The sequence below is a fragment of the Pseudorasbora parva genome, chromosome 12 (assembly GCF_024679245.1).
Source record: "Pseudorasbora parva isolate DD20220531a chromosome 12, ASM2467924v1, whole genome shotgun sequence".
NCBI classification, from domain to species: Eukaryota; Metazoa; Chordata; class Actinopteri; order Cypriniformes; family Gobionidae; genus Pseudorasbora; species Pseudorasbora parva.
This window is the reverse complement of record NC_090183.1, coordinates 41,050,725-41,074,050: the sequence shown is the minus strand read 5'-3', so window position 1 is coordinate 41,074,050 and position 23,326 is coordinate 41,050,725. Positions and strand designations below refer to the sequence as shown.

At 36.6% G+C, this 23,326-nt stretch overlaps 1 protein-coding gene across 1 annotated transcript; it reads left to right on the top strand.

Moving 5' to 3' along the window:
* Positions 1 to 795: 795 nt before the first annotated feature.
* Positions 796 to 21,645, top strand: st7l (suppression of tumorigenicity 7 like). Its single transcript, XM_067460318.1, has 15 exons — positions 796 to 1,062; positions 3,394 to 3,476; positions 3,554 to 3,713; positions 3,803 to 3,857; positions 3,942 to 4,057; positions 4,148 to 4,226; positions 7,556 to 7,644; positions 7,731 to 7,831; positions 9,243 to 9,357; positions 9,461 to 9,533; positions 9,672 to 9,774; positions 12,379 to 12,529; positions 12,752 to 12,844; positions 17,027 to 17,166; positions 21,445 to 21,645. The coding sequence occupies exons 1-15, from the start codon at positions 894 to 896 to the stop codon at positions 21,538 to 21,540; spliced, it is 1,623 nt and encodes a 540-aa protein (XP_067316419.1). The 5' UTR covers positions 796 to 893; the 3' UTR covers positions 21,541 to 21,645.
* The last annotated feature ends 1,681 nt before the right edge of the window (positions 21,646 to 23,326 follow it).

Below are 23,326 nucleotides of genomic sequence, written 5' to 3'. Positions count from 1 at the left end.
TGTTCTGGTATTCGTAATAAAATGACTAGGTTTTGTTTTCTATTTTGTTTACACATATATAAATCATATATCAGATTATAATAACTTTGTAATTTATGCATATTTTCATTGGTGCATTTCTACATACCTGCTGTTAAAAATGTTTGTTTGATTCTGGCTATAAAAAAGAATGTACAAATATCAAGTGAAATGGTATGCATTATTATGCAACAATAAGTATGTTCATATTATGTTTTGGCAAATGTTAGTCTTCTGGGTGTGTTCATACAGAAAATGTGAAAACTGCCCAACATGCATTAGCCTCAGAAATTAACTAAATTATTTGATTTGAATTAGCTAATGGTGGTTTTCCCTCAGAATTGAGCATTTTTTCAGCCTTTATTAGGTATAAAGTCATTTAAGTATGCCAAATACTGCATTCGAATATATTAGGTTTACAAACTTGTAACTTAGAAATAACATTTGGGCATTGTTTTGAGTATATTGCACAGTATGCATACTATATACTGTTAAAATACTAAGGCCTGGTTTCACAGATTAAGCCAGGATTAGGTCTTGGTTTAATTAGGATATTTAAGTGTCTTTTAAAAAATATTATTGGTGTCCATCTTCAGACAAAACAATGGCAATGACATTTTGAGATATAGCAGTGCAAGTTGCTTTCAGTTAAACCATGCATTTTAGTCAGGGACAAGGTTTAAGCCTTGTCTTTCAAACCAGGGGTTCAGTTTCACTATTCTCTCTCTTAAAAAAAAAAGTATACAGTATCCATCGTATCAGAGAATTCTTGTGTATAAATAAACAGGAGCTGCGCCTTCTGGTGGAGAGCATCAGTACAGCGCGCTCTCCTCCAGTATCCCACAATTCTAATGTTTACGGCTCGTCGGTGAAAGATGGCGGACAGCAGTGGCAGTAATCCTCAATCACCCGGTTTCACGGAGAAATTAAAATCGTGGCTCTGCTGGTCGTGGACGTACATTTGTGCGCTTTGGTTCGCTATGGTCTTAACGATGGTTTACGTGCTGAGGAGTCCTCTGAAGCTGCAGGAGACCGTCAACGCAGGTGTGTGTTTATGATCAGCTGTGTGCATGTTTACAGCTCAACACAGGGTATATTTCTGTTCATTGAAGGAGAAGTTCACACAAATATGAACATTCTACCATTATTTCTCTTATCCCTATGCAAACCTATGCGACTTTATTTTTCTGTGCAATTTAAAAGCATACCTTTTCAAGTCGGTGTTTACCATGTAATGTCAATGAATGGTGACTGAAGATGTCAAGCGTCCAAATTGACTCAAAATTACCATTAAGTATCATAACAGTCGCCCATATGACTCGTGCACTATATCACAATTTATTTGAAGTAATGCTGTAGCATTGTGAGATAAGCAGACATGAATTTAAGTTACTATTGAATTATTTATTGTGTAAAAACTTTAGTTAAAAGCAGCTGTCAAATGCAAGTCTAGAAAATGGTTTGTACGTTAATGTCAGTATGACAAAGCTTTACTCCATTGCAGTTTCAAATGCTAAAGGCTTAAATAAAATGCTGTCAATAATTTTGTCATAATTTTGTGTTAATATGTTTTGTTTTTGTACAGTACAGTGTGCATGTGATGTTTGAGTAATGAGAAGGAATTAGTCAACACTACGGGGTGCAATGAAACAATAAACCACATGGAAATATTTTTTATGCAAGATATGAGTTAGGTTTAATCATTATTATTATTTTGTTCTAAATATGTTTAAAAAAGTTGTACGCTAAAACATTTGTGACCATGTATTATGAGCTGCGTTAGTAGATTTATAATAGAAAAAATGTATAGGCCTATGTTTACAAAAATATTTTTGTGTACTGTGACTTTAATTATTTGTTTTGTGTAAGATCATATAATTTATAAACAAATGTTGTCTTCATGTACAGTAAGTCTGGAAAATATAAAGTTTTGTGCATTAATGCCATTCTTAGACAAATTAAACTCCAATATGTAGATGAGATCAGCTGGTTTAAATAAAGCCTCCTCATAATGCTTTATTTTTAATATTTTGAAGAAAAAGTCTTGTCAGTGTTCTATCTGGTTTGACATATTAAAATCTGCATATTTGTGATATTTACCCGAAGACCATTTTTTTCTTATTAAATGTATGCTTCATCTTCAAATTAAATTTAAAAAATGATACATGAAACTGAACGGCCGGTGAGCGTCTTTCGTTCAAATGGCTGATTCATCCAAGAATGAGGCATCCTGACTTCGGAACCGCATACTACTCTTATTATTTGTGCCATAGGAAGATTTGGTAAAAGTACTAGTAGTACGCACGTTTCTGAATTTTAGCAGCAGATGTTTATGAATGTGTCATTGAATCGTTGACTTGACCAATTTATTTCAAATGCTGAATCATTCAGTAATGAAACATTTCTGTGAGATATGTTATGATCTGCTGTGATCGTTGTTTGGAACTATTTTCACTGCTGATATAGAACAAAAACAGTTAATATTGCATCTAAAAAGATAAGTAAGTGACTTCATATTTAGTACTTTTTTATTTAACTTTTCAATAATAATGGTATTCAGGAAAACCGCACTCAATGGTCCTGTGGTGTTGTCAAACTGTATCATATGTTATAAATATAAAAACTCCACAGTTTAAATTATTATCTATATTATATAATTTTTTCGTGTGCTGCGCTTATTTGTTTTCTATTTCAGCCTTTTTACCGTCAGTTATACATTTTTATATTATTACCCACTATCGATCGCCACTGATTTTATTTAATTTAGTGTAAGAGCCATTCTTGCATAGCCAATTAACAAAAACCCATCAATGTTGACATTTTAACTATTACAGATTTTGATTCCACATGAAAGTTGGTTTCAAGCCCTTTCCAAATCATAGCTTGTCTGTTACAAAAGTTATGATTATTTGAAGTTGTCTTATTGCTCTAATTTTTAGGAACGGAATATAATATATATATATATATAATTTTTATTTTTTATTTTATTTTTTAAATATAAAAAAAAAACATGGTTAATAACTGTCACCTTTTTTTCCGCATTATGCACCATCCAAACTAAAATGGTTGTAATTCAAGAATGCTTTGGAATATAGACCTACGGTTGGTCTTGTTTTAAAGACACTTGGCAGATTATTGTGAAAGAAGTTTTTTACCAAGAAATTTTACCATTTACCTGAAAAACGTACCAGCGCTACATACAACGGGTTTGTTCCAGATTGCATCACATTTAATAATTTTATAACCATAATTTTATGCAAGATATGGATTGTTAAATAATTTATCAACCTCAAATAATTTGTGTTTTTTTAAGTTATGTGTTTTTGAGATATGTGTTGTTTCTGTGTCTCATTATCTCGTGTTATTCATCCACAGCATCTGTGTTTTTAAACACGCTTACGCCTAAATTTTATGTTGCGCTCACGGGAACCTCCTCGCTCATCTCGGGCCTTATATTGGTGAGTTTTTCTTATTGGTTGTAAAATAATTATGCTAAATAAACGTGTGAAAACACACTCACTCGTTTGTCCTTCAGATATTCGAGTGGTGGTACTTCAGAAAGTACGGCACTTCGTTCATCGAGCAGGTGTCTGTCAGTCACTTGCGCCCTCTACTGGGAGGAGTGGAGAACAGCAGCTCTGCCGGACTCTTCTCTTCAGTAAACGGCGATGCAGAGCAGAGAAGCAACGTTGCAGGTTTTTAAAAGTTACCGGCTGTCTTTCTAAAAAATACAAAGTAAATGTAATCATGATAATTGAGCTATTATGTTTTTTTTATCTTTCAGAATGTAAAGTGTGGAGGAACCCACTCAACCTATTCAGAGGCGCAGAGTACAGCAGGTATGTTCCTTAAATGCCATCAGTGAATTGCCTTAATATATAAGCTTTTAAAAAATGACCATATTCATGATCCTTCTATTCCAGGTACACCTGGGTGACGGGTAAAGAGCCGCTGACGTATTATGACATGAATTTATCAGCACAAGATCATCAGACCTTCTTCTTGGGTGACACTCAGCAGCTTCGACCAGAAGACTCTGGTTAGTCTCATGCTCTTCTTCTTCCAACACAGAGATATAATCAGAGCTGAAGTTTAATAATGGCTGTTATCTCTGTTGTTTGTTCTGCAGTAATGCAGAAGGCCTGGAGGGAGAGGAACCCGCAGGCACGTATTCGAGCAGCTTACCAGGCAATTGAGATGAACCGCGAGTGAGTTGAACGCATCCTTGTGGTTATATTCAATTTGATATCTTCAGACGTAACTGAAGCTGGAATGGTATATGTAATAAAAAGCAATAAAATACATTAATTACAGATGCACAATATATTGGTACAATTTTGCTAATTTATCTTTGATTTTGTTGTATTGGATATTTAATGCTCATTTTCTCTATCAGGTAAAGCTAGTCTTTAATAAACATATTAATAATTGAATAACACTGTTAAATGTGATCTTTAGCAAATATCAAAATTAATATTAATTTTTCATACTGTGCATTATAATTTTTGATGTCTATATTAATTAGAATTACAATAAAATGTTTTTGAATGAATACATTTATTTAATATATATAAACAATAGGGAATTTTAATATAAGCCATGTACACTGGTGGAAAAAAATGTTTTTAATGTTAAAAATGTTAAATTGTTAAAAACAATTTTAATGTTTATTGTGAAATGTTATTAATTATGGTTGAAATTCTAGAGTCTGAAACTGGTCCATTGGGCTGCGATTATGAAGCGTGTTTCAACTGAACCAGGAAAGACTTCGATTAGATAGACCTACAACCAATCAGAGCAACGAAGCGACGCATATCATCAGTTGTCAAATGGCAAGAGAACTCAACTGCACTGTGTTGCCAAGTCTGTAAAAAATTGACAACCCTGTCTGCACGCACGCTGGAATAAACGATCTTTGCTGGTGTTGTAAAAATAATAATTTAAGGATACACAGTTAATTACCAACACGATCATCATTTCAGAGAGAAATTGTGAAGGTGAATACATATACAAACTCTCTCAAAGCTCTCCGTTTAGGATTTGATCATCTGTCCGTCATCGTCTAAAGCCCGCCCTGACGATTTCTTTGGCCCATACTGTTTCTAATCGGGCATCATTACTCCTCTATGGACCAAGTCCAGACTGAACTGCACAAGCTCAAATGTTGTGGGCGGGGCTGAGTTCGGCTGGCATCCAGGCTACCCACGCACATGACTTGAGTTAAACCAGGGGTCTGTTCTTCATACCTCACTTAATACATCTGAGATGATTTGACAGATGGCAGTCGTGATCTAATCGTGATAACTGAACTCTGGCTAATTTGGTTCTTAAAACAAATTTGCGGATTTGATTACAATATCTGTATTAAGTTGTATGAGATTACTGTGAGTTCTTGTGTTCAGTAGAAAGGCAATATATCGATACTCGAAAGCTGTGCAGTGATTGGCTGGTGGCAAGACATAATAATACAATTTCTGGACCTTTATAAGTAGACAGCCAAGCGACCAAAACGGCATAAAAGTTAGATGAATCGAATATGTACTGTTTGCTACATGATTCCCAATTATTCCTAATTATTATTTGTACAGGCTTTACATTTTCACTTCAATAAATTATAATTAGTAATTCATTTCATTTTACCTGTGAAGCAGATTTGCTACATGACAACATTAAAGTTTGATGTTGGTCAAAAACCTTTTTATAATGGCATAGCAGACAGCATCTTCTAACAGCAAATTATCTGCATCTCCTGCTCTGCATCAAGCCACTAACATAATAGCTATCCCCATTCAAATTAAAGGTGCAGTGTGTACATTTTAGCACCATCTAGACGTGAGGTTGTGAATTGCAATCACCCACTACTCGCCCCTCCCTTTCGAAACGCATAGAAAAGTTATATAGGGGCCAAAAAATGTTGTCATCGGAGAGAGCAGAGAGTAGCTAGCGCTCTGCAGAGCATTTTGTCTGTTTAGGGCTACTGTAGAAACATGACGGTGCAAAATGGTGTATGTAGATGTAGATACCCCAACTTCACTGTCAGGGGAATCATGGTGTATGTAGATATAAATGGCTCATTCTGAGCCATTTATATCTACATACAACAAAAAAAATACAGTGGTATATAATGTAAGGTCTTAAAACACCACTGAAAACATAGTTATGTATTATATTGCATTACTGTGAATAGGTCATCCTAAATATTACACACTGCACCTTTAATGCATCATGTGTAAGCCTCCAATAAAATGATTATGTAATTATTCGTGAATAAATTACTTGTGAATAAATTTCTCAGATAGTAAAACTGTCTGTGTATATTATATAGACTAAACAACATTATAATATTATTTTCAAATATATTAGTAGATTATTATTATTGTCCCTGGTTCAATAGGGTATTCTTGTAAGCAAGTAGCAGTGTCTGGGACAGACTGTAAGTATCACCTCCGCTTACAAAGATGCAATCTAATCCTGTCTACATGAAATAGACCTGTTGCTATGATACCACTTCAGGATGAGCTTCAAAGAACTTAACAATCCTGCATCATGTTAAATCGTCAACAGTAAAATCCAGATAATTGAGAACCCCTGACACCTCCAACATTAGGTGACTCCCACTCTGACACGTCAGTAACCACTCGCGCCTAAGAATAGCTACTCTGACTACATCAGGTAAACCCAGATGCCTAGGACTAGAAATACTGGTATTCTGACTGCATAAGATTCCTAAGCATAATAGCTACTCTGACTACATTGGTAACCCACGGACGCCTAAGAGCCTCACTCTGAGTCGGATGACGTCTCGCCCCCTATGAACACTATCGCTTGGGAATAAAGGTCTCTGGTGTTACACTAACTCCAGAAAATCGCGGCCAGGAGGACCAATTTCTGAGAAAATCCCACTGACAAAAAGAGTACAACAGTTTATATAGAATATAAAGTGTCATGATACATTGCATATTTCTCTAATATGATCGGTTCTGCATAATTCTCTGTTAAAAGCAAAATTGGTCAGCTTGTTGTTTAAATCGTGAGGTTAAGTGTGTGTGTGTGTGTGTGTGTGTGTGTGTGTGTGTGTGTGTGTGTGTGTGTGTGTGTGTGTGTGTGTGTGTGTGTGTGTGTGTGTGTGTGTGTGTGTATACAAACAGCTGTCTAATTTAGTTTTCTCTTGTTTATATTCAGACACATATTCAGTGTTGGGGGCAATTCGTTTTCAAAAGCATATAAATGTTAATTCTGCAAGTTATGTTATGATTAATTAAACTTGTCCTACAATTTAAAATAACTGTTTTCTATTTGAATATATTTAAAAATGCAATTTATTCCTGTAGTGTTAAAACTGATTGTTCAGCATCATTACTCAAGTCTTCAGTGTCACGATCCACCGTAAATCATACTAATATGCTAAAATTCTGTCTGACACAAAAAAGCCGGTACTTACTTTCACACGCAGCCGGTAATCAGTTTTTTTTTTTTTGCATCTCAAATGTGAAGACAGAGATTCTGACTCTCCACCATATGATTCTGTTCATTGCAGATGTGCTGCAGCATACGTGCTTCTGGCCGAGGAGGAAGCCACAACTATCACAGAAGCTGAACGGCTATTCAAGCAAGCCCTTAAAAGCGGTATGAAACTTTCACACTGTCACACTCACACATATGTGCTCTGATATATTAATTCACGCTGTTGCTCACTACTTTTGCATTCACAGCCGGTAAAGACACCAATCTTGTGGTCTACATCAAGCGCAGACTAGCCATGTGTGCAAGAAAACTGGGTCGCATTAAAGAAGCTGTAAAGATGATGAGAGATGTGAGTGAAGCACATAAAGTTCAGGTCTCTTGGCTGTATAAAGTGTGTATTTTAATGATTATCCTACTGCAAAGTCGTGCCCCATAGGCTCATAGTATAATAGACTATCATTCATTTTGTTTTGTTTTTGACCCGAGGGATGAGTCAAAATGATTTCAGCAACTGGATATAATATATAATATAAACATTAACTATCTTTAGAGCAAATTAACAATTCTAACGCATCATAAGATTTCCTTTCCAATTCTGCTACATTAAAAATTATGAACTGAAAGAGGAACTTTACTTTACAACAAGTATTTGGTAATGTAAAATGCATAGCTGTATATATGTAGGGTTTTTTTTTACTGTTTAAAATGTTGGTTATACTTGTCAATTGAACTCTAGAATATATTCTGTAATCATAAGAGTAACTTATGCTTCATTTTACATACTTTTTTATAAATATATTAGAACTCAGGCTTTATTGAAATGTATACATTCTCATCTATGGCTGCATGTTTCCACCACAGAATAAAAAAGGTGGTTGTGACATTTGATCTCAGAATTGCATGGTATAAAAATGCATTTGCGTGTTATAAAGACAGAATTGTGCGATACACTATATTGCCAAAAGTCTTGGGAGGCCTGCCTTTACATTCACATGAACTTTGGTGACATCCCATTCTTAATCCTTATGGTTTAATATGGAGTTGGACCGCTTCAACTCTTATGGGAAGGCTTTCCACAAGGTTTAGGAGTGTGTTTATGGGAATTTTTGACCATTCTTCTAGAAGCACATTTCTACTCGCTTATCCATGTCTTTATGGACCTTTCTTTGTGCACTGGTGCGCAGTTGGAACAGGAAGGGGCCATCCCCAAAGTTTCATGTTCCCATGAAACTGTCCAAAATGTCTTGGTATGCTGGAACTAAGGGGTTGGGGCCAAGCCCAACCCCTGAAAAACAACCACACACCACAATCCCCCCTACACCAAACATTACACTTTACACAATGCATTTGGGCTGACCCAGACTTGTCCATCAGATTGCCTGACAGAAAAGTGTAATTGGTCACTCCAGAGAACACGTCTACACTGCTCTAGAGGCCAGTAGCAGCATGCTTTACACAACTGCATCTGACGCTTTGCATTGCACTTAGCATTTCATGAAGCTCTCTATGCATTGTTCTTGAGCTAATCTGAAGGCCACAAAAAGTTTGGAGGTCTAAGATTATCTCGCCATTACCTAGCAATTCTGACTCAATTGCGAATTTATATCATGATGTAAACTTGCAATTGTGAGATAAAAAGTTGCAATTTTAAAATGTTTTATTCTGTGGTAAAAAACAAGCTTCCATACATATGCCTCAACTGACCTTTTATTTTATTTTGTAAGTGGAAATTCAATTATGTTTTCTGTTTCCTTGTACAGTTAATGAAAGAATTCCCTTTACTGGGAATGTTAAATATTCACGAGAACCTTCTAGAAGCGTTATTAGAGCTGCAGGCCTACGCTGATGTACAAGCAGTCCTCGCAAAATATGATGGTGAGCTCAATCAACTATCGTCATGTTACTGTACACTTCAGATATGACCAGGTAGTGACGCTACTATCGATATTTCTCTTACTATCTGATGTTCCCCCGTCAGATATCAGCTTGCCAAAATCAGCTACTATATGCTACACATCAGCCTTACTGAAAGCCAGAGCGGTGTCAGATAAGTAAGTCTTCAGCATGCTTGAAAGTATGAAATTATCTATTAATGTCTAATAATGAGTAGCATTTAACCATATCATAACATAGGGGAAGTTTCTGGATGATAGTTTGCTGAATGAATCTGTATGTGTATTGTATTGCAGGTTTTCACCTGAGGCAGCGTCTAGACGAGGTCTCAGCACAGCAGAGATGAACGCAGTGGAGGCCATACACAGAGCTGTGGAGTTCAACCCACATGTACCAAAGGTTTGAAATATTTCGATATGTTTAGAAAAAACAACCTTGTTATGGTTTATATTGCAAATATTGAGATTACTTGGCCAAGCATTGGCTTTATCGCACTGATATTCATGAGTGCAGACATATTGTCATGGCCAGGAGGTGATGCTGTTGTAGTATTACACTGAAGCACATTGTGGTCCTCTGTACTAAACTGAAACTTTTTTAACACGTGCTGTTCAGTTTTTTTATTGAACATAATTGCAGGTGGGTTTGTCGACTTGCCAAACATAGATTTCTGTGTTTAGGGTGAAAGTTATATCACCTTTGATTTTTCTGTTTGCTCTTTAAAGATGTTTTGACCCCCATCATCTATTTCTTTCTTTGTACCTGGCTTCAACTTGCCGCTTTCCAAAACACTAGATCTGACTTCAAAGTACACAACCTCTTCAACCCAAACTCAGACTAAAGGGTATTGTGCACCCCAGACATGCTGTATCAGACTACACACAGTGCACCTGTTTGAGATGTGCAGCAAATATAAACACACACGCATACACCTGGTCTTTCATATGCCAAATCTGGCCCTACGGCAAAAAAAAAACGCTCCCAATGAACAAAGAGGGTGTTGAATGTCAGTAGTGTTTCTTATGTAGTAGTATATGTCTTGGGTTATACCTAAAGATGTTATATGTGGTCGAACTTTTTAATATTTTACACTGTTACATAAGCAATAAGGTACAAGAGACAATTGGTACAATTGTTGTGAGTACAACAAATAAATGAAAATTTTTCTTTTTCAATCTTTTTTATGTAGTAACGGTTTCATAAAAGCAAAAAGGCACTTAATGACAATCTTTTCTATAGTATAGTACAGTATAGTGTACTATACAGTATAGTGTTTTTTGAACATTTACATTTTGCTAAAATATGAAAACAGCCGTATAGTGATCTTTATATTGTGTGGGAAACATATTTAGTATGATATTATAAAGACGTTGTTTCTTAAATTCACTGTCATTGTACTAAGCCAAAGAAAATATTATCTGGAGGAAATATTTACTTTTTATGAAATATAATTTGAAAATGTTGGTGTTTGTAAGATTGTTTAATTTTTAATGCTCACTAGAGCTGCATTTATTAAATGATAAATTCATCTATAAATACATACATATTAAAATATAATCTATTCCTGTGATGCAAAGCTGGATTTTCCGCATCATTCCTCCAGTCTTCAGTGTCACATGAAATAATTTTAATATGCTGTTTTGCTGCTTAAGAAACATCTTATTATTGTCAATGTTGAAAACAGTTAAGCTGCTTGATATGTTTGTGGAAATTCTGATTTTCGTTAGGATTCTTTGACGAATAGAAAGTTTAAAAGAACAGCAGCTATTTAAAAATTAGCATGATACAAGTTTTATCTGTCACTTTTGATCAATTGAATATGACCTTGCTTACTAAAAGTATTACTTTCTTTCAAAATAAAAATTAGCACCTCAAACTTTTGAACTGTAGTGTATGTTTCTCACTGCAACAGTGGGCAAAAGTGGTACCAAAAGTTTAATTTATGAAAATGAAATAAAATGGGCAGTATAATTTGTTAAATGCATTAAATTATTGCTTAACACATATCTTAAGTTAACACATTAGTTAAACAGTTAACTGACAGCCCAGAAATGTGCAAAATATAGTGAATGATGTCATCTGTCACTGGACACCTGCACCTCACCTTCGCATGGCGTCTCCAAGACCACTGGAGTGTGATGTCATCGCTCAGGGTCCGTACGGTCAAGTGAAAAGAGATACGAGACAGACCGAGACAGAGGCTTATGGGAGTTCAGCAGGGGCTTAAGAGGAACATCCACATAAAAGAGACCCATCACTGACACTTGATCCGCCATAAAAGACTGTGTTTGTGTGCGGGCATGTTGCGTAGGACAGCTGCCTGTCGAATGTCAGCACGATCATAAAGCTAAATTACCCATGTCTACAAAGCACATGTTTGTGTACATTCTGACACATCCACTGCAGTGATTGTTACAGAAAGATATGCTTGGATATTTGTTCAAAATTCTGGAGGTGCACTTGACACGTTGTAGAGGGAATCGGTCGTATTGAGCTGTAATGTACAATAATCACAGCCAGGGGATTTTGGGAAGGTTATCCTTTGGATAATACCATTTAATCCTGCTGTATTGCCCTTCTACAACGTTCACCCTGGGGCCCGGAGCCGGGGACTGGCTGCCCTCACACACATACAGACTTTATAAGTATAAAAGCTCTCACATGTATGGGTGAAAGTCTGGGTCACATTTCATTTCACCCCAAGATCAAGAAGGAAAATGTATATACAGTGTGTGAAATATACAGAGTGTATATATATAGCAGTGTGAAAATAAAGCATAATTTTACATTTTTCTAAATAACATTAATATTTTTTGGTCATTGTGATATTATTGTCATTATTTTCCTCTGTAGTTTTATTAATTTGAATATGTTATCATTTTAATAATATAAAAATTACTTCGTAATAATATAAATTGCTTCGTAGTAATGGGAATTGGGCTTAATGTTTTATTGTCCTTTCCATTCACAATGTTAATACAAGTGTTTTGTGTGTCATTGCAGTATTTATTAGAGATGAAGAGTCTGATTTTGCCACCTGAGCATATTTTGAAGAGAGGAGACAGTGAGGCAGTGGCGTACGCTTTCTTTCACCTGCAGCACTGGAAACGGGCAGAGGGGGCGCTCAACCTGCTACATTGTACCTGGGAAGGCAGTACGTACAGTGCACGTTTTCTTTTTTATGCCATCTTACTTGAATAATAGATGATTACCATATTAATTTACCATGAAAAGGAAATGGTACTTCAAGGTTCTTAAAATAATGGCATGGTATTATCACCATCTGAAAACCCCTGGCATTTGATGTGAAGCTATTTACTGTAAAACAAAATGTAAATGATCTGCCCTAATGTCAGTCATCTTTTGCCTCTTGTAGCTTTCCGGATTATTCCATACCCTCTGGAGAAGGGTCATCTCTTCTATCCTTACCCAGGATGCACAGAGACCGCAGACAGAGAGCTTCTGCCTTGTAAGTTCACACTTTGTTTATATCTGTCGTTATATACAATAACGAACTGTTACAACCTTAGACAAAACCCTTAGTGTTAAAGGGATAGTTCACCCAAAAATGAAAATGTGATATTTATCTGCTTACCCCCAGTGCATCAGAGATGTAGGAGTCTTTGTTTCTTCAGTAGAACACAAATGAAGATTTTTAACTCCAACCGTTGTAGTCTGCCAGTCATACTGCATGCGAATGGGTAACAACTCTAAAAAAACATGCTTAGACAACATGCACAAAAACCCTGCTGCTCGTGATGACACATTGATGTTTTAAGACACGAACCGATTAAACAGTATTTATGTTTTTTTAACTGGTGCGATCATAGATATATATTATGTAGATACCTCATTCGGCCGATCCACGCAGCCACTAATGAGGAATCTATATATATGATCGTGCCAGTTTTGACCTTACTAGACGGAAGTAATTGCGGATGGGAACACTAGATGAGATTCGTCGGGCTATGAGGTAAAAAAATAATAAATACTGTTCGGTTTCCACAGAAACTGATCAGTTTGTGACTTAAGACATCAATGTGTTGTCACGAGCAGCAGGGTTTTTGTGCATGTTGTCACCCATGTTGAGTTGTTACCCATTCACATGCATTATGAATGGCAGACTGAAACGGTTGGAGTTACAAATCTTCATTTGTGCTCTACACTGCAAAAATTGATTTTCTTATTTAGTATTTTTGTCTTGTTTCTAGTCCAAACGTCTAAAAAAAATTTTAAAACAAGAAGTATTTACTAGACAAGCAAAAGTAATTGTCTTGTTTTGGGAAAAAATAACTCAAAATTAAGAGAGTTTTTTTCTTAAAATAAGATAAATAATTTGCCAATGGGGTAAGCAAAATAATCTTAATTCAAACAACTAGATTATTTATCTTACCCCATTGGCAGATTATTTTGCTTATTTGAGTTATTTTTCCCCAAAAACAAGACAATAATTTTTACTTGTCTAGTAAATCTTTCTTAAAGTAAAAATTTAGATATTTTTGCTAAAAACAAGACAAAAATGCAAAGTAAGAAAAGCATTTTTTGCAGTGAACCAAAGGCACCTACATCTCTGATGCCCTGGAGGTAAGCACATAAACATCACATTTTCATTTTTGGGTGAACTATCCCTTTAAAGGGTTAGTTCACCCCAAAATGAAAATTATTTCATTAATTCCTCACCCTCATGTCGTTCCAAACCTGTAAGACTTTGTTCATCTTTGGAACACAAATTTCTATATTTTTGATTAAATTTGAGAGCTTTCTATCCCTCTGTTGACTGCTATGCAACTGACATTTTGACACTTCAAGAAGCTCATAAAGACATTGTAAAATGAATCCATATGAATTAAGGGGTTTACTCCAAATTTTCTCAGTCCCTTTATATGATTGAATTTAGGCTTTTGTTTACAAATAATCATTGATCAGCAAACAAACAGAAGCTCAACCAAACCTGCTGCATGGTGCACCAGAATGAACCTCACTGGTTCTTGCAGAAGCTCAAACGTGCTGCGTAACACACAAGAATGAACCTCACTGGTTCTTGCAGAAGCTCAAACGTGCTGCGTAACACACCAGAATGAACCTCACTGGTTCTTGCAGAAGCTCAAACGTGCTGCGTAACACACCAGAATGAACCTCACTGGTTCTTGCTGAAGCTCAAACGTGCTGCGTAACACACCAGAATGAACCTCACTGGTCAGGGACGTGCACAGGGGGGTTGCTCAGGTTGCCCGGGCAACTGCCCATATGCCCTTCTCGACTCACGTTGCCCTTCCGAGGTGGAAAAAAATAAAATAAAAAAATCGTACAATGGATGCAGAATTTCACGTAGGCCTAGATACAAAAAAATAAATAAATAAAAAAATAAAATAAAAAAATCGCAAAGCCTCATTCACTTCCATATTCGGGTACCCGTCCGAAAGTGAAAGTCAAGCAATTGCTTGGGGCCCCGAGCTGGCCTGGGGCCTCAAGACAACGACAGGTTAAGAATAAAATGCAACGACAAACTGCTTGAGAGCCCCTTTCATAGTCAATGCAGTAAAGTGCAATGACACTGTTATCGGAATCCCCCTCAAGGGGGCCCTCTCAGTCGTCGCTGACAGCAGCCACCCAACCACGCGATCTCTGCTGCCGGCAAATACAAAACCTCCTCATGAAGTGGAATTATGCTTTAGGAATCCAGAAAAGAAAAAAGAGAAAAAACAAGATAGTGGTAAGTGATAAATTACACTATATAAAATAACTCTATTTGTACAAAAATGGTGTAATTTTGCAGCAGGTAGGCTAGCAAAAATATGTTTATGTTAGCTTACCTTACCTGCCTGGCAAATGCTACTTGTAACGAACAGTTAGTGCAATTTTTTTTTCCAAACGGACGGAATATGGTTACATTGTAATATGTTTTTTAACGGGATAAGGAAGACGCAGATCTGTTCCAGAATAACTGTTTATCGTTTTTAATGACCTAAAATTGCTATAGCTTTGTAATAGGTTTTGATGAAAGTTGCATAGCATGCTATAGGCTACTAACTATTTTTATACTATGCATAAATAACCTGGAATAGTTAATATAGCATTAATTATTATTATAAACATTATTTAACCAGAAAGAGGCAGAGGAACATGATTTTTTTTCATATCTTATCTTAATGTGCTAGTGTCGGGATATACTAAACAGTTTATGTAAATATGATATTATTTTTATAAGTTACCAATGGATCTTGAACAGTTACTTTATTCTGTGTGGAAATTTTTACACTGTTGCATTTTGAAGTACAGTATCAGGACAACCCACATGTTTTACTGTTACTGTTTATTAAATATTTAACAAGGTATTAGTCATCTGTTGCAACTTTATAATAGCCTAACCATCCAGATAATGTTTATAGACAGTTTGCAAACCAACTAGTAACCCTTAACAAAGTGTTAGGAATATTTGGTCTGTCTATCTGTAATGTTTATAGATGTTTTAAAAATGGTTTCTTTTTTTTTTAATCATTACCCGTTTATCTATAGAAGGTTAGCCATGTCCATTTTGCTTGGGGCCCCCAAAATCCTTCTGACCGCCCTGGCTGAGCCTGCATGAGCGGCACTAGAAGGAGATTGTCGCGGTTGTCGGGTGAGACTTAACGTTGTCGGAAAGGTATAACAAACGGACGATCATAAACTGTTGATGGCAGTTAAATTAATATTGTCTTTTTTATTAGACTATTGATATTGACTGGTTTGAGTTCTTTATTGGTATAGGCAAGGGAAATGGCCTCAAACGCACCATAATACAGGAAATCACATCTACGAAATAAAAAAAAATCTTGGGGGAGAAACCCCCAGACCCCACTGCAAAAAAATAGCCCCACCTATTATATTTTTCCTGAGCAGAACATAAATACCACTAGGGGGCATTGAAATAATAATGATAATGGCAATAACAATAATATGTAAGTGGACAGATGGTGGGGGGGGGGGGGGGTGCCCTTTTTTAGGTCAGAGCAACTGCCCCTCAAAAATCCTGTGCACGTCCCTGTCACTGGTGCTTGCAGAAGCTCAAACGTGCTGCGTAACACACAAGAATGAACCTCACTGGTGCTTGCAGAAGCCCAAACGTGCTGCGTAACACCAGAATGAACCTCACTGGTGCTTGCAGAAGCCCAAACGTGCTGCGTAACACCAGAATGAACCTCACTGGTTCTTGCAGAAGCTCAAACGTGCTGTGTAACACCAGAATGAACCTCACTGGTGCTTGCACATAAAGCGAACATGCTTGAGAAACATGATGAATGTTTATTTGTAAATAAAAGCCTAAATACAATCTGTCCAGCATATAAAGTGATAGAGTCTCTTCAGAAAAGGTTGGACTAAACCGCTCCAGTGATTTATGAACTTTTTGAAGCGTCAAAGTGTCAGTTGTGTAGTTGTCAATGCAAATCTCAGATTTAATCAAATAGATTTTCATTTATGTTCCGAAGATGAACGCATGTCTTATGAGAATGACATGAGGGTGAGTAAATAATGACAGAATTTTCATTTTTAAGGAAATTATCACTTTAAAAGTCAAGTGAAAATTATTAACAATAATAGAAAAAAAAAGAGACTGAAAAAGGCATATCCTTAAAACATGCCTACAAATACTCTTTTTTTTTAAATCTTTCAGCATTTCACGAGGTCTCAGTGTACCCAAAGAAGGAGCTTCCTTTCTTCATCCTCTTCACAGCGGGCCTTTGCTCCTTCTGTGCCATGTTGGCCATGCTCACACACCAGTTTCCAGAGCTCATGGGGGTCTTCGTCAAAGCCGTGAGTTTTTTTGTTGATGTGGCTTTTCTCTCATCCCTCTTTGCCCTTATGATTTATTTGTTTTTTGTTTAGAAGAGAGAGACACAATCACTGAACTTCCAAGATAAACATTTCATTGTGTTGCAATATAAGAATGAAGTCTCTGTCAATAGCACTCTGGACGGTATAAACCACAGCTCCTTATGAGACCAGTATTTTGTTCCTTCACTAGAACATCACAGATAGTTAGTCTGTGCATTCAATTTTTACCATGGTTAAACACCCTACAGTATCTTAAGCCATGTTTATACTTGCTGCGTCCACACACATGCGAAGGTGCGTGCAGCAAAAACAAAGTCTTAGCATGTGACTCCGCTTCCGAAGATGCATGACTTCGAGGCGACGGTGGCCGAGCAGGTACGTCTGTACCGGCACTCGAGTCTAAAGGTCCACGTTTAATAAAAATGTGGATGAAATGAGATGAAAATGTTTAATATAATTAGAAAATATTTCTAACTAAACTTTTTAAATTAGCATAAACAAAGCTTTAGCTTTGTGGCAGCAAGATTTTCATGGCCATCCCAAAGAAACTCTTACATTTAGAATTTTTTTTATAATATTTTTTATTAATACTATAGCTGCTACCACTACTTCTACTAATTATAATAATTGTTATACTAATATTAAATCCTAATAAAAATGATTTATATACTGTAATATAACTGTAACTGTAAGTTTTGCTGAATAATATTTGTGTGTGTCTATTCTAATATATAAACACAGGAGTTGGGCAATGAAACTGAAACACCTGGTTTTAGACCACAATAATTTATTAGTATGTAGTAGGGCCTCCTTTTGTGGCCAATACAGCTTCAATTCATCTTGGGACATTTGGCAATGGCACGAGTAACCAAAAGTTTTGGCTATAGCAGCCTGACCATGACTATTGACTCTATGGAGCTCCTGACCAAGAGTTTTGGAGTCAAGGTGCACATTTACTTGCAATGAGTTGGACAGCTGGGGTTTTATGTTTTTTGGACACAGTCCAGTTTAGTACCTGGACATCCCTTTCAGACAGCTTCCTCTTGCATCGACAGTTACAGGAAGTGGTTCATCCTACATGGTGGTATGCCGACATTACTAGCTCTCGATACACCAGAAGACTTGCTGTCCTGGTCACAAATAAGCCAGTTAAAAGCGCACCAACAGTTTGTCCTCTTTTGAATTATGTTGTGTGGATTGCAATATTTTATGTATAGTTGTTTTTTTGCTCTGCTAGGTCAACCTTCACGCTCTGCTCTCACTGATGGAATGTAAAACCAGTGAAGATTGGCCACTAGTCCTCGCATATATAGGACGGAGTGAGATCTCGGACACTGTATTGGCCAGTGTTTCAGTTTCATTGTCCAACCACTGTATATGCACAATACTACAACTAATAACTTATGTACAGTCCTCAGTGTCAAGCAAGTCAATGAGGTTGGGTGGAAAATGGATGAGATAAATTAAGGAGAAGAAGTGAAGACATGCAGGCCATTAAATAGTTTGTACGTCATTTTTTTGTCATTTTAATTGCAAGGACGCACATTTCGTGGCGGTGCGTTCTTTTCTTATCATTGTTTACATTCATCTGTGTTAATTATTAGTGAGTGATTGATTTCAGAACCCACTTGAGTTGTTGTACTAGACGGCACGGAAGGCCTCACTTCTGAGATGCATTCAAAGTCGCTCTAGTTTCCATTATACTCCCTAATTTGCCTGCGCACACACATGCTTTGTTCCCTGTCCACTCCAAACATCTTGTCCTTCTCGAGGAACATTGCCCTAATTTGTAATAGCAATAAATTCCTGAATGTGAGGACATGCAGCCTCAATAGCCTTTATCTTTTTATCAACCTCGTTTGTTATCTTACAACACATATTTATGTTAGCTCTATCTATTTCCCGGATCTGCGTTAAAATGGATGATGCCTCTCCAGCCTCCACTCTGCCCAGTTTTCCTCCCTCTCCGACATGCGGTCCCGGGCTTCCTTTCCCATATTCCGTCATAAACATCTGTTCATCCATGAAATGTATCGCTTCATAAACACATTAGGGGCTTGTTTATGGTGGATAGAACTGTGAAGGTTTCAGTGTTTTTCAAAGGAAAAACTTTACTGTCTTAAAGTTGGTTGCCATCCAGAGATTTTTTTCCTCCTCTTGTTTGTGTCTGTCAGGACCTCCATGTAGTATCCCAGAGGGATAAACTCTATCATACTTATGTCTAGCACTTCAGGCATTTTAAAGGCAACTTTCTGACAGCTTGTGGCTCAGACACTCAAATAGTCCACGAATGAGGGCGACGTGCATGCGCTTGCAAAAGTGTACAGGTGTTTCTCATGGCCATGATTCAGTTTAGGGCTAAAACTCATAGCAGTGTAATTTTACAAAACAGTTGTGTTGTTTGTAGTAAAACATCAAACTACTGTACAGTCACTACCAGTGACTGAAAAAGAAACTTCAAATATTTAAACATTTTAAATATGGGGGGCTATGTGTAAGAATTTTCATCTACAAATTGTTTTTAGTATTGCCAAAGCTTGTAACTTAAGAAAGAGACTTCCTAGGACTTCCAAGGCTTCCTAGAATTCATGTAGACTTATTTTTAAAGTCCTCATGAAATCAAAATAGTTTTTTGGGGTTTTAGTATGAATATTTTAGCCTTACTGTTATCTATACATTATAACCTATAATGACAAAATTCACATTTAGAAGATTTAAGCATTCTAACCGTAGTCTCTCCACCAATATGGATCAATGATTTTGATGACATCACTCTGCAGCTTCTCATCAGATTTTCTGTCCAATCAAATGCTCTCTTGAATGTAAAGCGCTGCACTCCCTATATTATAAACAAATCTGTGGCTGAATTCTTTTCTGAATTATGACTGAATTATTTTCTTCAGGATGAATGGCACAGTGCACTATGGGGATAGGGAATAATTCAGACAGTGTAAATATGCTTTCCATTGGGGTAAATTAAGTCTGGTTTCACGCAGGTGTCACGCAAACCACTACAGCGTGCACACAGTCTGCTCCAGTCCAGAGACGCGATAGCACAGAGCGGATCAGTAAGTGTCGACTCAGACCACAAAACGCATCGGACACATTTGAATTCTGCACAGAATGCTATATTCTGAAGCGATCTAGAGGAGATTAGGAGGTGAAACGCTTAGAGATTCGGAGGAAACTGTGGCTTTACAGAGCTCAATGGCTCAGGCCGAGCTGTGATATAAACAATACGCTTTTGGCTTTTCAATGTCCCACCCTGTCTTCCTGTTTCAGTGGAAATTGCGTCAACACATTGAATAATGCAGCGTTTCACAAGAACCTCTCTTTCATTCAGTGACACATGAAATGTATGTTTAAGCAATATTCAGAATAATGCCAAAAGAGCTTTTCTGTACTGTAATGACAATGTGTCATGCAAAGAAAATATATGAATTCAAATTATAGTCTTACAGTCAGTTCTATATTCTCAAATGTACTTTTATAATCAAACTATTATAGGAATGTAATTAGCCTTAAATCTCGTTCAGTCTCTTGTGCGTTGTGTGTGCATGAGTGTGAGCACGAGTGGTGGTTATAGATCTAAATATACAGTGTAAATAAATGTAAAACTGAATATAAAGCTATACATCTGAATATGCTATGTATGCATGTATGAATGTATAAAAAACATATGTAGGCATAATCCTGTTTTTATTTAACCTTTCTCACATTCAAGAGTGCTTTACGAAAAGTAAGATATGTATGTGTCTGTGTGTATATATGTATGTATGTATGTGTGTGTGTGTGTATATATATATATATATATATATATATACACATACATACATACATACATATTGTGTGTATGTATGTGTGTAAAGCTGAATATATACAGATATAGATCTATATATAGTTATGAAATTTTGAATAGATACAAATCTGAATATATATACATTTAAATCCTGAATATGTGAATCAGAATATAACATAGTTACATGTACACGTAAATAGAGTTAATGAAGTTATTTAATGAATGAATATTTAAATTAGCATTTTTTTATATTTTATACATACATTTACTCTTTTCAACCAAAAATGTTTAACTTTTTTTGGCATTCAGTAGACCCATTTGCTTTAGAAATGTAAACTTTTGTTTCTTTAGTATCTTGCACAAACTCTTTGTGTGTGGTTATTAGTATTATAAAGTTCTTTGTTAATGCCACATCACACGATTTGACCGTTTTCTCTCCTCTCGTTCTCTCTCTGCAGTTCTTCAGCACCCTCTTCGCACCGCTGGGCTTTTTTGCAGACAAGATGGAGAGTTTTATGCCCTCCTGCCTGTGGCATCAACTTGCAAATGTCTGACGTACACCAATTCACACATACATGCACTCAAAAAACACTACTGTACATGTAACATGCGTAAGGTGCCCACTTGTACTGACAATAAAAAATGTTTTGGCTCTTTGACATGCTTCACTTTTGCTACAGTATTGTTGTCTGGCATTGAGTATAACAGCAGAAGTCATTATGAACATGTTGACTAAACGTCGTCTCTTAACCTCTATGCCGTGACTGCCTCTAATCCTGCTTAAATATGCCTGCTATGGCTGCGGGGCAGGTTGCCACGGTGATATAGATATGATGCAATCACTGAGGAAAGAGACTGGCTTTTTATACCCTGAAGATTCAGCAGTAAATCGTGTGTCTGTTTTTAGAAGATCTTGCTAAACAAAAGTTCACATCCACAGCATGAGGGTGAGTTGGTGACACAGATAAAACTGTATGTTCACACAATACTATAATAGCCTTTCTGGTTACATTTATATTAGGTGTGCTTAACTACTATGTACTCACATCAAATGTACTTTTTACAATGTTCTAGTGTTAATATTGTATTGCAAATCACTTGCTGCTATTGCGGTGGAGTACAGGTGGGTAAGCAACAGGTCTAGTAGTATGGTTAGATTTAATGTTGGGTTAAAATATAAGGGAAGGGCCAACCGTTTAAATATAGATGTAATTACATACTTTTGTTTTAAGTACAATGTAAAAACATGTATGTACATGATAATTTAAATGTTAGTATTTAAGGACACCTAATATAAAGCAGGACAGTCTTGGCTTGATGAGATTGTAATTAAGACATTAGAAAAGGCGTTCATGCATTGCGGTTATGGTCTTCAATGTTAAACAGTCAAATGTCAAACATATTTGATGATGTGCTGTTCTACAAAATGAGCATCTCATCTCGCAGCTGCAGGCATTCGTGTAAACGGAGCGGCCGGCGGAGCAAAGTGAGTGTTTCAACTTCTCAAATGAATTCCTATTAAAAGTTAAGCTTCTAAAGGCATGAACTGAACACGCGCTGTGAATGTATAAGCCACCAGCGCGGACGCGTTTACCTCAGCTCTCATCACGAGAGCTCATTCATCACGATGAGTGTAATCTGACTCCTGCTGTGTTTGTGCTGTGACTCCCTCAGCGGCTGAATCACATCATATTGAACTGACACGTTCAGTTTTTAATTGTAGTGTCTGTTCTCTAACTGAACTGATTTTGTGAAAGAACACGGTGGGAAAGTGATCTAGTCACAGTGATTCAGTAGCAGTGGCTTTGGGAGTGGCCTCACAGGGCAGCGAAGCATTCTGGGAATTGTAGTCTTTCATCCCCATGAGTCTTTTCTCAGTCTAGAAAGCACCAAATTCAAAAATAATTTCACACTTCTACTACAATAATGAACAAGTTTAAATTCAGATTTATCTTCCCAGCGCTGAAGTACTCCTTTAAGAGATGCGCTTGTGTAAGAAAATTATCCATATTTAAAATTTTATAAACTAAAATATTTAGCTTCCGGCTGTCAGGGGTACACAAATGGACTTGTGCTAATGAGTAAACCTTGACCCTCAAAATGACCCAAGGGAAGGATTATGGTGTTTTAAAGTCCTCCTGGGATGTTCATATTTATGAGGTGGGAAGTCGTGTTTATGACATCATGTGCATTCAAGTCTCTTTGGTCGGAGCATGATGGTGGTGTACCTTCTTTTAAAGGGGTGATGAACTGAGGAATCAATTTTCCCTTGAGCTTTTGATATATAAAAGGTCATGGTAATATAAGAATATCCTCTAAGTTTACTTCCTTTTTAGTCAA